This window comes from Mustelus asterias, chromosome 9, assembly GCF_964213995.1.
Source record: "Mustelus asterias chromosome 9, sMusAst1.hap1.1, whole genome shotgun sequence".
Lineage (NCBI taxonomy): Eukaryota > Metazoa > Chordata > Chondrichthyes > Carcharhiniformes > Triakidae > Mustelus > Mustelus asterias.
In genome coordinates, this window is record NC_135809.1 from 64,646,318 (window position 1) to 64,664,298 (window position 17,981).

The 17,981-nt window shown below is 47.8% G+C and overlaps 1 protein-coding gene across 1 annotated transcript in view; it reads left to right on the plus strand.

Moving 5' to 3' along the window:
* LOC144498719 (differentially expressed in FDCP 6 homolog) overlaps positions 1–17,981 on the plus strand; it is a 92,761-nt gene that overhangs the window by 7,681 nt on the left and 67,099 nt on the right. Inside the window, exon 3 of the mRNA XM_078220291.1 lies at positions 6,627–6,809. Coding sequence (XP_078076417.1) covers positions 6,627–6,809 — 183 coding nt within the window. The remainder of the gene's footprint in view (positions 1–6,626; positions 6,810–17,981) is intronic.

Consider the following 17,981-nt stretch of genomic DNA (forward strand, 5'->3'; position numbering starts at 1 on the left):
TCAGCAGCAGATGAGTTGAGTTGGGATGGAGCTGCATGACGTTTACAGAAGTAGAGAACCTGATAGATGAGGCATCTCATTTTGGAATCAATGTGACAGGGAGATTGCAAATGGACTAGTTCAGCCTCAGTCAGACGCCAGAGAGAGGGAGCTATGGAATGGAGGATGGTTTGGGATTCCAAACAAACGTCTTCCCAAAATTTATCAGGAGAAGGTTTCTAGTACTGGACGATGGATAAGCAGTCTGATGATTGAGAGATTGTGGAGAGGTCGTGAAAGATAGTAGAGGTAGAACTGGGGTCATCAGTGTATGTGAAAACTAATACTGTGCTTTCAGATGGTGGTACCAAGGGGCAGAATCTAGGAGGGGATCGATTCTTGCCAGAGGTAACGGTGTGGGAACAGGAAGAGGAGACATTGCCAGTGACTGGCTATAATTAGATAGATCAGAATGGAACCGGCAGAGAGCAGTCCCAGCAGCAGGACAGCAGTGGAGAGGCATTGGAATAGGATGGTGTGGTCAAACGTGTCAAAGGTTGCGAACAGTTCCCGAAGGAGGAGAAATCCTCACTTACCCCAACACAGCTATTAAAAATCCCACCTCCAGCTTCTGTGCTCGAAGGATAATATTCCCAGCTGCTCTGGACACCTCACATAAACTGGTGTCCCTCACCCCTGGAACTATTCCATTAAATCTCTCCTGCACCCTCTCCAAGGCCTTGAGACCAAGACGTTGGAAGTTGGCAGCATTAGTTGCTCATGCCTGTGGCTCTAAGTTAAATGGACTGATCTTTTCTCTCCCATCACACTCGACACCTCATAGGATGGGAGGAGAGTCTAAGACTGTTCTTTCACCCCTTGCCTTTGACACATTTGACCACACCATCCTATTCCATGTCCTTTCACCCCTATCCAAGACCCGGCTAAACCCTTATAAAAATGTTTCCCTCATTGTGTCCGGCTGCCTACAGCCCACGCAAGGAAGGAAACAGTTGCAGTTTGAGCACAGCTTTTTGCATCTCAACAGAGCTGGGGACGCAAGACTAACATGTTACTTTTTTTTATTGGCGGATTATTCAAGGTCAATTGTGAAGTGTTATTGAGTCTGGTAGGCCCAGCTCTAACTCTGATTGGGGCCAATGCTGTAAAACAGCCCCTCCCTCCTGATCTTAATGCACCATCTGTAGGTCTAACTTCTCTCTGTTGTGTGTACACTTGTTCCCGGGCTGATGGTAATGTGAGAGTTGTTCTCTCTGCTATGGGTGAGCAACAGCAGTTTAAATAATGGTCAGGCTCTACTTGTTTCCATGGATACATTTATCTGAAGGTGGCCTTGATTGTCACAAATTACAAAAGCCTTGACTGGATTTTTTCAAATGATTTCTTAAAGTAGTTGGGTGCCCTTTGTTTGCAAGTTTGCACTGCCCTGTGTGTCACACACAGTGTGTGTAACTCTCTGTGTCACACTGCCCTTGAGGGTCACACACTGTGTGTGTAACTGTCTGTGTCACTCTGCCCTTGAGGGTCACACACTGTGTGTGTAACTGTCTGTGTCACTCTGCCCTTGGGGGTCACACACATTATGTAACTGTCTGTATCACACTGTCCCTGGGTGTCACACACAATGTGTAATGGTCTGTGTCACACTGTCCCTGGGTGTCACACACAATGTGTAATGGTCTGTGTCACACTGCCCTAGGCGTCACACACACTGTGTAACTGTCTGTGTCACACTGCCCTGGGTGTCACACAGTGTGTAACTGCCTGTGTCACACTGCCCTGGGTGACACAGTATGTGTGTAACTGTCTGTGTCACTCTGCCCCAGAGTGACGCAGTGTGTTGTGTAAGTGTCTGTGTCACACTGCCCCTGGGTCTCACACATAATGTGTGACTGTCTGTGTCACACTGCCCCTGGGTGTCACAGTGTTTGTAACTTAGAATCTTAGAAACCCTACAGCACAGAAAGAGGCCATTCGGCCCATCGAGTCTGCACCGACCACAATCCCACCCATATCTCTACATATTTACCCACTAATCCCACCCATATCCCTACATATTTACCCACTAATCCCTCTAACCTACGCATCCCAGGACACTAAGGGCAATTTTTAGCATGGCCAATCAACCTAACCCGCACATCTTTGGACTGTGGGAGGAAACCGGAGCACCCGGAGGAAACCCACGCAGACACGAGGAGAATGTGCAAACTCCACACAGACAGTGACCTGAGCCGGGAATCGAACCCAGGTCCCTGGAGCTGTGAAGCAGCAGTGCTAACCATTGTGCTACCGTGCCGCCCGTCTGTGTTACACACCCACTGTCTGTGTCACACTGCCCCTGGCTGTCACACACACTGTGTGACTCTCTGTGCCACACTGTTCCTGGGTGTCACAGTTTGTAACTGTCTGTGTCACTCTGCCCCTGAGTGACGCAGTGTGTTGTGTAAGTGTCTGTGTCACACTGCCCCTTGGTGTCACACATAGTGTGTAAGTGTCTGTGTCACACTGCCCCGGGTGATACAGTTACACACCCACTGTATGTGTCACACTGCCCCAGGGTGCCACACACACAATGTGTAACTGTACTTTCACATTCGGAAACATCAGGAGGTTGGTGTCTGTCTAAGATTCCCTCATTGTGCTCTCGCTGTAATATCATTAACTGGAGGCTGCTCTGTGTGTGCAGCAAAACCTGATTGGACGTGGAGTAAATAGCGAGGTTGTCAAAATGTGTCCCTGTCTTTTTGTCCCGTTCCTCCTCCTGTATACTCTGCTGTTACTCCAATCTCACCCACTGTAGAACCTCATTCAGCAGCTTGGGCTTGGCTGGGGCTATGAAATTGAAAGGGGAAATATTAGTTCTCCTCGAACTTGACCTGGGAAAATGGAAGAGTCGCCTCTCCCAGCAAGTGCTCGGATCCAGCAGCACAGAGAGACGATGTCCTTCTCCGCACTCCACACCTTCACTGGAGCATTGAGCCTCTTTTATTTTTTACCGTTATGTTTTGTGATTGGGAAAGGCCTCCTCTCATCCGCTGCACATCCCAAACATTTACCTTCCAAATTAATTTGAAGGCAGCCAGGTCCCACAGTCAGCAACATGACAATGATCAGATAATCTGTTTTAGTGACATGATTTGAGGAATAAATAACAGTGAGGAGACAAGGAGAAGTCCGCTGGTCTGAACATTGTGGCCATTGAAGTTTTTATGCCCATCTCAGAGGGCAGATGGGCCTTTGCTGGGCATGAGATCTGGAGGATGGCACTTCTGACAGTGCAGCACTCTCTCTATGCTATAGTAGCATGCCAGTCCAGAATTTACAATCCAAGTGTCTGCGTCAGGAGGTGACAATGCTACCAACTGTGCCATGTTGTTACTTTCACTCCAATTCATGGTTCTATAGCCAGCAAGACGATGGATAGCATGTGACAACCTCATTGCACTGAAAGGCTACATACTCTTTTACACTTTATCTATATATTTGCTGTGTTTTGAGGCTGGCAGTCCAGGGTTTCTCCAGCTCCAGTCAGAGAGGTGAGAGTGCTGTGTGGTCCCACCTTCCAGACTTCCACCATCCTTGTCATTCCTCACAGGGATGTCAGAGTGGGGGGCTCCATCTCCCAGTGTCACCCTTCCAACTCTCAGGGTAAGGGGTGGATGGGGGAGCTGAGGGTTACCAACCTTGCCTGATTGCCTTGCTATCTGTTGGACATGAATGTGGAGGGTATGAGCAGTAGATTCACAGGTGACATGGAAATCGATGGTGTGGTAAATTGGTGGTATGGGTGGCACAGTAACACAATGATTAGCACTGCTGCCTCACAGCGCCAGAGACCCGGGTTCAATTCCGGCCTCGGGTCACTGTCTGTGTGGAGTTTGCATGTTCTCCCCATGTCTGCGTGGGTTTCTTCCGGGTGCTCCGGTTCCCTCCCACAGTCCAAAGATGTGCGGGTTAAGTGGATTGGCTATGCTAAATTGCCCCAAATTGTCAGGGGGACTAGCTAGGTTATGAGGATAGGGACTGGGTGGGATTGTGGTCGGTACAGACTCGATGGGCTGAATGGCCTCCTTTTGCACTGTAGGATTCTATGATTCAGGGAAATAGTGAAGAGAAGCGCCTTAGAGTACAGGATGATGCAGATGGGCTAGTCAGTTTGGCAGAGCAGTGGCAAATGGAATTTAACCCTGAAAAGTGTGAGGTGATGCATTTTGGGAGGACTGACAAGGCAAAGGAATATATAATGAATGGTAGGAAATACAGAGGACCAACTGGACCTTGGCGCGCATGTTCAAAGATCCCTGAGGGCAACGGGAGAGGTAGATAAGGTAGTGAAAAAGGCATAATGAGATACTTGACTTTATTAAGTGAGGCACTATGATGAAGCTGTATAGAATTAGATATAGAATCCCTACAGTGCAGAAGGAGGCCATTTAGCCCATCGAGTCTGCAGCGACAACAATCCCACCTTGGCCCTATCCCCTTAACCCCACATATTTACCCCGCTAATCCCTCTAACCTATGCATCTCGGGGCACTAAGGGGCAATTTAGCACAGCCAATGAACCTAACCCGCACATCTTTGGACTGTGGGAGGAAACCGGAGCATCCGGAGGAAACCCACGCAGACACAGGGAGAACGTGCAACTCCACACAGACAGTCACCCAAACCAGGAATCGAACCCAGTTCCCTGGAGCTGTGAGGCAGCAGTGCTAACCACTGTGCCCCCATTACACCGCTGACAAGTATAAAACACTTGTTCGGCCACAGCTAGAGTGCTGTGTGCAGTTCTGATTGCCACACTATAGGAAGGATGTGACTGCATTGGAGAGGATGCAGAGGAGATTTGCCAGGACATTGCCTGGGATGTAGAGTTTCAGCTATGAAGAGAGGCTAGTTAGGCTCCGGTTGTTTTCCTCCGAGCAGAGAAGACTGAAGGGAGGATCTGATCAAGTTGTAGAAAAATCTACTGCTGGGATCCACAAGAGAAAAATCATAGGAGCATTCAAACAATCACAAGGTTTTAAAAGAAAATTGAACACTTTCGCTCATGAGTTCGAACAAAAATTGAAGATCAGAAAACAAATGTGTTGGACCAAAGTTGTGATTCGTGCGGCCATATACAAAGGGTGTGCATTGTTCATTGGTGCAGTAGGATGGGTGTAATGAGGGCGGGGTTATGGTGGGTGTAATGAGGGCGGGGTTATGGTGGGTGTAATGAGGGCGGGGTTATGGTGGGTGTAATGAGGGCGGGACTATGGTGGGTGTAATGAGGGCGGGGTTATGGTGGGTGTAATGAGGGCGGGGTTATGGTGGGTGTAATGAGGGCGGGGCTATGGTGGGTGTAATGAGGGCGGGGCTATGGTGGGTGTAATGAGGGCGGGGCTATGGTGGGTGTAATGAGGGCGGGGCTATGGTGGGTGTAATGAGGGCGGGGCTATGGTGGGTGTAATGAGGGCGGGGCTATGGTGGGTGTAATGAGGGCGGGGCTATGGTGGGTGTAATGAGGGCGGGGCTATGGTGGGTGTAATGAGGGCGGGGCTATGGTGGGTGCAATGAGGGCGGGGCTATGGTGGGTGCAATGAGGGCGGGGCTATGGTGGGTGTAATGAGGGCGGGGCTATGGTGGGTGTAATGAGGGCGGGGCTATGGTGGGTGTAATGAGGGCGGGGCTATGGTGGGTGTAATGAGGGCGGGGCTATGGTGGGTGTAATGAGGGCGGGGCCATGGTGGATGTAATGAGGGCGGGGCCATGGTGGGTGTAATGAGGGCGGGGTTATGGTGGGTGTAATGAGGGCGGGGTTATGGTGGGTGTAATGAGGGCGGGGTTATGGTGGGTGTAATGAGGGCGGGGCTATGGTGGGTGTAATGAGGGCGGGGCTATGGTGGGTGTAATGAGGGCGGGGCTATGGTGGGTGTAATGAGGGCGGGGCTATGGTGGGTGTAATGAGGGCGGGGCTATGGTGGATGTAATGAGGGCGGGGCTATGGTGGGTGTAATGAGGGCGGGGTTATGGTGGGTGTAATGAGGGCGGGGCTATCAGTGGCTCAATCTTGGGGGAGGGACATTTAGAGACAGGAGATCATGTGATGAAACCTTCAGGAATGCAGCCAATCAGAGCTAACTGCCCTAAGGAAGCCAGAGATTCAGATAATCATTGAAATCCTTTCCTCAACATCAAAGAGTTCTAATAGGGAGCGGGGAATTATCCCGTTTTGGATTGAACCAACCTCTCAGCCTGAATGGATCTGCATTGGATCAAATGGATCTCCACCAGATGCCATGAACATAAGTAATAGAGCAGGAGTAGACCATTCGGCCCCTCGAGCCTGCTCTTCCATTCAATTCAATCACACCTAATCTTCCTGTCAGGAGGACATTGCTGTGATGAGAGGAAGGGTCAGGGTAGCATTACAGAAAGTAGAACAAACAAGAAAAAAGGTTGGTTAGCTGTAACTGAGACGAGAGGTTTGGCTAGTGAGGGTGATAGTTATTATCGAGAGGAGCTGTCAGCAGGAGAATTGTCATCTGGGCCCAAATATTCCTCCTTTGCTAATTCTCAGTGTTTTTTGTATGAAAGATGTTCACCATCTGACTTTCCCAATGTAATGTCCCTTCTCCCTCCAGGTGCAAGATGGGAATTTTGCCAAAGAGACATTCAATGAACTTTGCTGGACTCTAACGGCCAAGAAGAACTACAAACCGTCGAGAGAGCAGGGCACAATCTCCGAGAGAGATGCCTTCAAACTGTGGTGTCTCTTCAACTTCCTGTCAGAGGACAAATATCCCCTGGTCATGGTTCAGGAGGAGGTGAGAGGCCATTGCTCCTCACAAAGGGAGACGTGCAGGGGGCTGGTTAGACTGTGATGTGATGAGAGAGTGTTGGGAGGGGTTTGTAAGGTATTTTGAAGTTTGTTGAAAGGTGTTTATGTACAGGGGTCTGCTACACCTTCTAAGTAGGCAAATCATTAGACAACAACAACTTGCATCTACATAGTAATCAGATAAAACTTTAGGCCGAGTCAGAGAAGGAGAGACTAGGACAGATTTGAAGGAGTATTGTGAAAGAGGAGATTATGAGAGAGAGGTTTCTGGAGGGCATTTCACAGCTAAGGTTGAAGGTATGGGCAGTTCTGGTGGAGTGATTAAAATCAAGGATGTTAAAGGAATTGGAGGACCTTGGAGATCTCAGAGGACTGGAAGAGGTCATGCTGAAAGGGAGGGGCCAGGGCCAAATGGAGGGGGGGAGGGATTTGAACCCTCTTTTGTGTTTAAGTGAGGCACGGTTCCTTTTGTGTTAATGCAGCATGTTCAATAAAGGGATTGGGCTGTGGTGTTTAGAAGCAGCTGGGTGGTCACATCGCTTTGGTGGGTTCCAGAGTTAGACATTAATTTTATTGATAGATCTGACATGATCCTGTGGCCAAACCTGGAGACTAAATGTGGTCAGCACAGATTTAATCGAGAGAGAGCCAGGCTCCAAGCCTCAGCTACAGATGTGTTAGGAACAGCTGTTGTCCCAATTCTCCCTCAAATGATTCCAGGAATAGTATTATTTGTGCTGAGTTCAGGAGGAAAACACCAGAAAATGTTTGAGAGACGGACAGCTGCGTAGTTTTTTTTTAAAAATCACAAAATAGTTTTATTTTAACATCAGTATTCATTTTTATTCTCTCCCATTTCATGATTACATATCCCATTTGACACATCTTGAAGCAAAATTGACCAGATTCAGCTGTCCAGTCCCACTCTTTTCCCCAGCTCCGATAGTTAATCCCCCCTCCGTCCCTTTCTCTCTCTCCAGCTCCGATAGTTAATTCTCCCCAGTCCCATACTCTCCCTCTCTCTCAGCGCTCTCTCTCTCTCTCTCCCCCAGCGCTCGCTCTCTCTCTCTCTCCAGCTCCGATAGTTAATTCTCTCCAATCCCACACTCTCTCTCCCAGCGTGCGCTCTCTCTCTCCAGCTCCAATAGCTAATTCTCCCCAGCCTCACTCTCTCTCTCTCTCTAGCTCCTTTCATTAATTCTTCCCAGTCCCACACTCTCTCACACCAGATCCAATGGTTAATTCTCCAGCCTGGTTGGTATGGATATCTTGTTCCCACCTTGTAATTGCTATGTAATTACTTATAATTTCTGAATTATAAAGACTGAGGTGTGGTGGCATTATGAAGCAGTTTAATGGCAAATTGCAGCATGGAGATTGCGATCAAATGGTTTGTCTCAAGCAGCCAGTTTCAATTTGCTGTCTCAAAGCCTCAATGTGCCTCAAGTTGTGATCGCCTCAGAATAATTCCCCCCTCCTGTGCATTGCCTCCTTCAGTATGTTATCAGTGTAGACTATCTACTCCAACTCTGAAGCTGGGGCTCGAGCCACACTCCCACCAATATTCTGAGAGAAAGGTGATTCAGGGAGATGTTGTTTGTGGGCCCTGCTGGCGAGGTTTCATTTATTACCAGTCTTGAGTTCAACCCTAAACCTGCTGCAGTGAGGAGCTTGCAGGCTCTTCAGAGGATTTTACAACTCACAACAGGGTGAGGCAGGAGTCACATGTAGGAGAGGAGGCTAACACTTTTACCTCGGAGTCAGTGAGGTAAGGCCCCAATCCGGAGAGTTCCCACATAATCCAACACTTCCCCAGAATTTTTAAAGGAGGTTTGACATAGGATCTTTCCTGGGTTATTGAATGAATCATTTACATAGAAACATAGAAAACTACAGCACAAAACAGGCCCTTTGGCCCCACAAGTTGTGCCGAACATATCCCTACCTTTTAGGCCTACCCATAACCCTCCATCCTATTAAGTCCCATGTACTCATCCAGGAGTCTCTTAAAAGACCCTATTGAGTTTGCCTCCACCACCACTGACGGCAGCCGATTCCACTCGCCCACCACCCTCTGTGTGAAAAACTTCCCCCTAACATTTCCCCTGTACCTACCCCCCAGCCCCTTAAACCTGTGTCCTCTCATAGCAGCCATTTCCACCCTGGGAAAAAGCCTCTGAGAGTCCACCCGATCTATGCCTCTCAACATCTTATACACCTCTATTAGGTCTCCTCTCATCCTACGTCTCTCCAAGGAGAAAAGACCGAGCTCCCTCAGCCTACCCTCATAAGGCATGCCACTCAATCCAGGCAACATCCTTGTAAATCTCCTCTGCACCCTTTCAATCTTTTCCACATCCTTCCTGTAATGAGGCGACCAGAACTGAGCACAGTACTCCAAGTGGGGTCTGACGAGGGTCTTATATAGCTGCATCATTATCCCCGGACTCCTAAACTCAATCCCTCGATTGATAAAGGCCAGCACACCATCCGCCTTCTTAACCACCTCCTCCACCTGCGGGGCCGATTTCAGAGTCCTCTGGACCCGGACCCCAAGGTCCTTCTGATCCTCTACCGTACTAAGAGTCTTTCCCTTTATATTGTACTCCTTCATCCCATTCGACCTGCCAAAATGGACCACAACGCATTTATCTGGGTTGAAGTCCATCTGCCACTTCTCCGCCCAGTGAACATTTAATGTGAAATTTTGTGAATTCACCATCTGTGGGATACTAGTCTAAAAGCAGAACCACACCACTGCAATGTTTATCCCACTTTGAGGACCTTACGTTGCTGATTATCAGGTCCTGCTGACCCTGAGTTCTGTCTCTCTAGTTTTCAGTCAATAGTAAGGAGCTATCAGTTAGGGTGAAGTTTAATGATCTTTCCTCTCTCCACCCCAGGAGCTGTGGTCATTGGTTAACCACACTCTTTGCAGTTTGGCCCAGTTACTCACATGTCTTGGCAGTACGTGAGATATTTGTCATGCCCTCACTTCCTCTCATGCTGATCAACTGATCTTGGTGAGAGTGAGATGGAGAGATGACCTTTAACGGTAACCAAGGAGACATAGCTACTTCTAATGCTGTGAATTCTCAGTGGTTCACTAGAGAATTATACGCAGGGCATCTTGATGAGTATATACAATTAGTTGAGGATGATCGATTGGGACATCCAACTGACACAGTCTTTGTACTAAAGCCACATTAAGAACACACACTCATTCCAAATACAGGGTGATATCATTGATAACGATCGGAACAATTCTGTACAACCAACAATAATTCATGAGAAAGTCACTCAAATCTGCACTGAGAGTCAGTGAGGATGGGGTTTAGTATACTGGGATCAAATATGCTGGGACTCAGTGAGGATGGGGTTTAGTATACTGGGATCATATACACTGGGAGTTAGTGAGGATGGGGTTTAGAATACTGGGATAGAACAAAGAACAGTACAGCACAGGAAACAGGCCCTTCGGCCCTCCAAGCCTGTGCCGCTCCTTGGTCCAACTAGACCAATCGTTTGTATCCCTCCATTCCCAGGCTGCTCATGTGACTATCCAGGTAAGTCTTAAACGATGTCAGCGTGCCTGCCTCCACCACCCTACTTGGCAGCGCATTCCAGGCCCCCACCACCCTCTGTGTAAAAAACGTCCCTCTGACATCTGAGTTATACTTCGCCCCTCTCACCTTGAGCCCGTGACCTCTCGTGATCGTCACCTCCGACCTGGGAAAAAGCTTCCCACTGTTCACCCTATCTATACCCTTCATAATCTTGTACACCTCTATTAGATCTCCCCTCATTCTCCGTCTTTCCAGGGAGAACAACCCCAGTCTACCCAATCTCTCCTCACAGCTAAGACCCTCCATACCAGGCAACATCCTGGTAAACCTTCTCTGCACTCTCTCTAACGCCTCCACGTCCTTCTGGTAGTGCGGCGACCAGAACTGGACGCAGTACTCCAATGTGGCCTAACCAGCGTTCTATGCAGCTGCATCATCAGACTCCAGCTTTTATACTCTATACCCCGTCCTATAAAGGCAAGCATACCATATGCCTTCTTCACCACCTTCTCCACCTGTGTTGCCACCTTCAAGGATTTGTGGACTTGCACACCTAGGTCCCTCTGTGTTTCTATACTCCTGATGACTCTGCCATTTATTGTATAACTCCTCCCTACATTATTTCTTCCAAAATGCATCACTTCGCATTTATCCAGATTAAACTCCATCTGCCACCTCTCCGCCCAATTTTCCAGCCTATCTATATCCTGCTGTATTGCCCGACAATGCTCTTCGCTATCCGCAAGTCCAGCCATCTTCGTGTCATCCGCAAACTTGCTGATTACACCAGTTACACCTTCTTCCAAATCATTTATACATATCACAAATAGCAGAGGTCCCAGTACAGAGCCCTGCGGAACACCACTGGTCACAGACCTCCAGCCGGAAAAAGACCCTTCGACCACTACCCTCTGTCTCCTATGGCCAAGCCAGTTCTCCTTGTATCCCATGAACCTTAACCTTCTTAACCAACCTGCCATGTGGGACTTTGTCAAATGCCTTACTGAAATCCATATAGACGACATCCACGGCCCTTCCTTCATCAACCGTTTTTGTCACTTCCTCAAAAAACTCCACCAAATTTGTAAGGCACGACCTCCCTCTTACAAAACCATGCTGTCTGTCACTAATGAGATTGTTCCGTTCTAAATGCACATACATCCTGTCTCTAAGAATCCTCTCCAACAACTTCCCTACCACGGACGTCAAGCTCACCGGCCTATAATTTCCTGGGTTATCCCTGCTACCCTTCTTAAACAACGGGACCACATTCGCTATCCTCCAATCCTCAGGGACCTCACCCGTGTCCAAAGAAGCGACAAAGATTTCCGTCAGAGGCCCAGCAATTTCATCTCTCGTCTCCCTGAGCAGTCGAGGATAGATGCCATCAGGCCCTGGGGCTTTGTCAGTTTTAATGTTCCCTAAAAAACCTAACACTTCCTCTCTTGTAATGGAGATTTTCTCTAACGGGTCAACACCTCCCTCCGAGACACTCCCGGTTAACACGCCCCTCTCCTTCATGAATACCGATGCAAAGTATTCATTTAGGATCTCCCCTATTCCCTTGGGTTCTAAGCATAATTCCCCTCCTTTGTCCCTGAGAGGTCCGATTTTCTCCCTGACAACTCTTTTGTTCCTAACGTATGAATAGAATGCCTTAGGATTCTCCTTAATCCTGCCTGCCAAGAACATCTCGTGACCTCTTTTTGCCCTTCTAACTCCCCGTTTGAGTTCTTTCCTACTCTCTCTGTATTCCTCCAGAGCTCCATCTGTTTTCAGTTGCCTGGACTTAACGTACACCTCCCTTTTCATATTAATCAGATCCTCAATTTCCCTGGTTATCCACGGCTCTCGAATCCTACCTTTCCTATCTTTCCTTTTTACAGGCACATGCCTATCCTGCAGCCTTATCAATAGTTCCTTAAAAGACTCCCACATGCCAGACGCGGACTTACCCTCGAACATCCTCTCCCAATCAACATCCACCAATTCCTGCCTAATCCGGCTATAGTTAGCCTTCCCCCAATTTAGCACCCTGCCTGTAGGACAGCACTCATCCTTGTCCATTACTATCCTAAAGTTAACAGAGTTGTGGTCACTATTTGCCACATGTTCCCCTACCGAAACTTTGACGACCTGACCGGGCTCATTTCCCAGAACTAGGTCCAGTATAGCCCCCTCTCTAGTTGGGCTATCTACATACTGTTCCAAAGAACCTTCCAGTACGCATTTTACAAATTCCTCCCCGTCCGGACCCCCAGCTCTAAGCACTTTCCAGTCTGTGTCAGGGAAATTAAAGTCCCCCACTACAACAACCCTATTTTTTCTGCACCTATCCAGAATCTCCTGACATATCCTTTCCTCCATTTCCCGTGGGCTGTTGGGTGGTCTGTAGTACACCCCCAGCATAGTGACTGCACCCTTCCTGTTTCTGAGTTCCACCCACAGCGACTCAGTACATGACCCTTCTAAGTTGTCTACCCTCTGCACCGCGGTAATATGCTCCTTAACTAATATCGCTACTCCCCCACCTTTTTTAGCCCCTCCTCTGTCTCGCCTAAAATACTTATACCCCGGAATATTCAGCTGCCAGTCCTGTCCTTCTTTTAACCAAGTTTCCGTCACCGCAACCACATCCAAATTCCGCATAAGCATTAAGGCCCTAAGTTCGTCTGTTTTACCCGTTACGCTCCTCGCATTGAAGCAGATGCACTCCAGACCTCCAGGCCCACTCAGGTCATCCTCCTCCAGAGTGCTCCTCTTCTTAGCTAGCCTTGCCTTGCCCCCCAGCTCAACCCCAGCCTCAGTATTTACTGACCTACTGTTTTGTTCCCCACCCCCCTGCCACACTAGTTTAAATCCTGCCGAAACACTCTAGCAAAACTCCCAGCCAGGATATTTGCTCCCTTCCAGTTGAGGTGTAACCCATCCTTTCTGAACAGTTGCCATCCTGACTTGAAGATTTCCCAGTTATCTATGAATTTAAAACCCTCCCTCTTGCACCAGTCCTTTAGCCACGCGTTCAACTGTAGAATCTCCCTGTTCCGAGCCTCACTTGCACTAGACACCGGGAGCAGACCAGAGATTGCTACCCTGGAGGCCTTACTTTTTAGCCTCGCACCCAACTCCCTGAATTTCTCTCGTATGACCCCCCTGCTCTTCATACCTACATCATTTTCACCAATGTGTACAATCACATCCGTTTGACTACCTTCCTTTTTAAATATGCTTCCTACCCTCTCGGAGACATCCAGTACCCCGGCACCAGGGAGGCAGACTACCATCCTGGATTCTCGTTCAGTCCCACAGAAGCGCCTGTCCGTGCCTCTAACCATTGCGTCCCCCACAACTATCGCTCTCCTAAACCCCTTCTTTCCCTTCCGGACCCCTGAGCCTGTCTCCGTGGAGGCGATCTGGTCCTCGTGGCTTACCCCTGGAGGGTCATCCCCCTCCACAGAATCCAAAACAATATACCTATTTTGGAGGGGGACAACCACAGGGGATCCCTCCACAGACTGCTCACTCCCTTCCCTTCTCCCATCTGTTGCCCATCCCTTTCTTTTATGGGAGACTGCCACTGGGATACTTTCTGGCACATCACCCTTCTGACTATTACCCCTCCTAACTGTGACCCACGTGTCTTCCTTCCGAGACCCTGGTGTCACTACCTGACTATAACTTCTATCTATTAATCTCTCATTTTCCCTAACTAAACTGAGTTCATCGAGCCTCAGCTCCAGCTCCCTTACACGATTCTTCAGGAGTTGCAGTTCCACACATCTGGCACAGATATGGACTTCCGGGAGGCAAGTCGTCTCCAGGAACCCCCACATCCCACACCGAATGCTGGCCTCCCACTCATACCAGCCATGTCCTTTTTAGTTTTTGGGCGATAAAACAAAAAAGGGGGTGTAACCGAAGAAAAACAAACAACCTTCCTCGCCTTCGCCGAAGCCCTGTGAGCCAAAGCCCTTATAGCTCACACTCTGCTTCCCACACACTCCACTGCCCGCTCCCGACGCTGCCCGCTGTATACTGTGTCGTGGTTCCCCAGGACGACAATTCGTTCACATCGGTTTAAAACAGAGAGTCTGAGCAGTGATCTTCCAAGCAATAGACTTTATTTCTCAGCACAAGAGATAAAGCCGGGAGCGTCCGGAACACTCCAAAGAGCCCTTGGGCTTACAGTCTTTTATGTACATTTCAGCCTCCTATCTCAAGATCCTTATCTCCCTTTTACAGCCTGTCCTTGGTTGTAATCTTACCCTACAGCCCTATCTTTCTTTGGCCACCATTAATTTTAGTTGACCCTTTATCTGTTTTCTTTGCATTTGGTCGTTCCCTGTTATATCTCTTCGTTTCTTAAACCATGGTGGTTATAACTCTTGCTCTTATCTGAACTTTTCTGTTTGTATAATAATCGTGGTTTTGTAAGCTAAGGCGAATGTGTTTAGAAGAAAAGACATCCCCCCTGCTGATTTATGGTCCACTAATGTGTTTAGCAGAAAAGACATTCTCTCTGCTGGTTTATAGTCCACTATTAAGTTGAACCACCGAGCAGTCTTCCTTGTTTTCTTAAGTGACTATTGTCTGCTTTCCTTAATTAGTGATTGCTATATTACTTCTCTAGTTTCTCCACTTTGATCATATCGACTACACTTGATTATATTAGGTCACACGAAGTTATTTTAGGTTATATACCCATCTCACTACTCACCTAAATCTGCTATATCATTTCACTAAAACCTGTGAATCTGAATTTCATACCTAGCTCATACAATATCTAATACAATTTCCCTTACAAGTCCCCCCTTTGAGGCTATTCCCTAGCCTCATCCCAATTACCAAGCTCAAATAATCCCCTCGCTCAATCCCATTTGTATTTTATTTTAATCACTTTTTGCAGGCGATGTGGAGGAGCCGACTATTTTGGTCAGGGATCAGTGTCCCTATTCTAACTTTATCATAATTTGTCTATCCTGGTTCTGATTTTTGGGTTGCTCCTCCAGATTGCCTGCCCCTGACAGTCATCAGCCAAAAACCTTCCCACTCTTGTCTAGGGAAGGGAAAAAGACTGATTCCTGTGTACAGACTAAGTTCTCCTGGTTTCGTGCGGACTTCAGCAAGGTGCTGTTGTTTCCACAAGGTGATCTTCCACTATTGTAGTTATTTTACAGAGTGACGAGTTTCAACTTCGACCAAGGTCATTGTGAATCCACTCAGCGGGGGCGGCTCAAGATTTTCCCATTCCTCTGTTTTTTCTCTTGAGCGTGAGCTGCTTAGCACCCGCGTCACCATCTGCCGCGCTGCCATTCTGGTAAGGAAGGATCTCAGGGCGGGTAAAAAACAACAAAATATCAATCCCAGAATGATTATTGTTGCTATTGCTACAGCTCCAGCTTTGGCAAACCACGCCCCCCATCTTCCTAATATTCTGTCCAGCCAACCCCATACCTCATGCCCAAACCCAGCATTTTCTTTCACTTCTTTCTTAAGATTTCTTAACTTATTCATGGCTTGTGTAAATGACCCCTCTGGATTAGTGTTATTAGGGATAAATGTGCAGCACTGATCCCCAAACATAACACACACCCCTCCTTTCTCTGCCAGGAGCCAATCTAACGCCTGTCGGTTTTGCCACGCCATTTTGCTAGTCGCATCCAACTGCTCTCCTAAGGCCTCCAGGGCATCATTCGTATAATTAATAAACCTCTGCTGATTATAATAGATGTAATTGATCCACTCAGTATTCTTGCTGGGTGTGATCCAAACAAAGAGGGATTCAAACCCTGCAGCTATTTCGTTCCTAGCTTTGAACTCATTCGGGATGCCGCGGGGCTGTCCGATTGCGTCCAATTTTATCGTAGGGTCAGGGATATATGCCCTCTTAATTCTTTGTGATTTAATTTTTCTTTCCACCGGTAGTATCACAGTGCTCTGGGCAAGCATAACTCGAGCACATAGTCCTTTCCAATTCTGTGGTAATTTTGCCAATAGCCCTTTCTCCGGGCCACAAAGCCACCAGAGATCGGCCAGTTGATTTTCTTGATAGTCTAACACATAAGGAGGGGGTGTCCATCCCCCTTCTGAGATGATCAGACTAAGAACATCGGTTATATTCCAAATCCTTTCACACTCTCCTGTGTAATTTCCCACACTACTTCCTGTGCTACTTTCCCTCCAATAGCAATCTTGGATTTGTAAGTTGGGCTCTACACTCCATTCCTTTGGGACCGCGTCCACTGCCGTTTTTGGCCACTTTGGACATCTGTGGGTCAAGTTGTAGATGCCCTTTTTTACCCCAGCAAACAGGATGCAGTGGTATTGACACAACGGCGGCTCACCTTTACAAAGGTTATCACATGCGGATCCGGAACAGTCTATATTCTCATACGAGTAGTTCCGATTCCCTATCATATGATACCTTATATATGTGGTATATGGACGGCAATTTTCCTTTCTCCAGCTTTGTTTCCTGGTTCTACAGTCTCCTGATCCCCATGGTATATCAGTTACTTGGGTGTTAGGTTTCTCTGATGCGCATACTACACACTCTTTCCCATCACTGTTTCTCTGACCTGTATACTCAGCCCATTTCCACCATTTGTTTTTCTGCGCTTTTTCCCAAATAGTATTTGTGCTCACTAATCGTTCACGTTTTGTTCGTCTTAATACTCTATCTTCCTGATTTTGCACCCTTATGTCTTCTGTATCCCATTCTCCTTTTCTATGGGTCACGGAAGTTCCTAAGGGAAATAGTTTCCAAGTCCCAGGTGGGGAATGGGGCCCCTTCCCTGTCCTCACCTCCCTCGGCACCTTGACTAATAGGCTCAGGCTGGGCATTTGTATCATCAGCCAGCTCATGTACAGAACTACTTTCATCATCCTCTATTCTTTTTGTTCTTCCTTGGCTCTGTTCCTCCTCCCCACGATTCTCCCCGTGTATTTCTATCTCTTCCTCACTATCACTTCTATCCACTCTGTGTACTTCTTCAATTTCCCTTCTCTCCCCTACCCCTGGTACCGTTCTGGTACAATGGTTCAAGTGATACCACAGTGTGCTGCCTTCTACTTGCAACGCCGTGGGAGACACTTTGGTGACTTCAAACGGTCCTTCTCGTCTCGGTTCGTTCCAACGTCTGCGGAACTTTCTGATGTATACTCGATCTCCAGGCTTGATCTGATGTTCTGTTACCGGATTCTCCTCCTCCTTGGCTTTTTCCTGTTCAAATATAGTTCTATGTATAACAGTTAATTGTTGTATATATTCTTTTGTGCTTTGATCTAAACATTCTAGCGTAGGACCTCCTGATCCCCTGATCTTAGGTACCGGCATTACTCTTCCTGTCATCATTTCATGTGGGCTCAAATGTGTGATTCTGTTTTCCTGACTCCTGTATTGCATTAGAGCCAATGGCAGAGCATCTATCCAGTTTTTCCCTGTTTCATTGCAAATTTTGCTTATTTTAGCCTTAAGGGTCCCGTTTGCTCTCTCCACCATTCCTTGGGATTGGGGGTGATATACGCATCCAAACTTCTGCTTTATTCGGAGTGCCGAGAGTGTCTCTCTCAGTGCCCTTCCTATAAAAGCA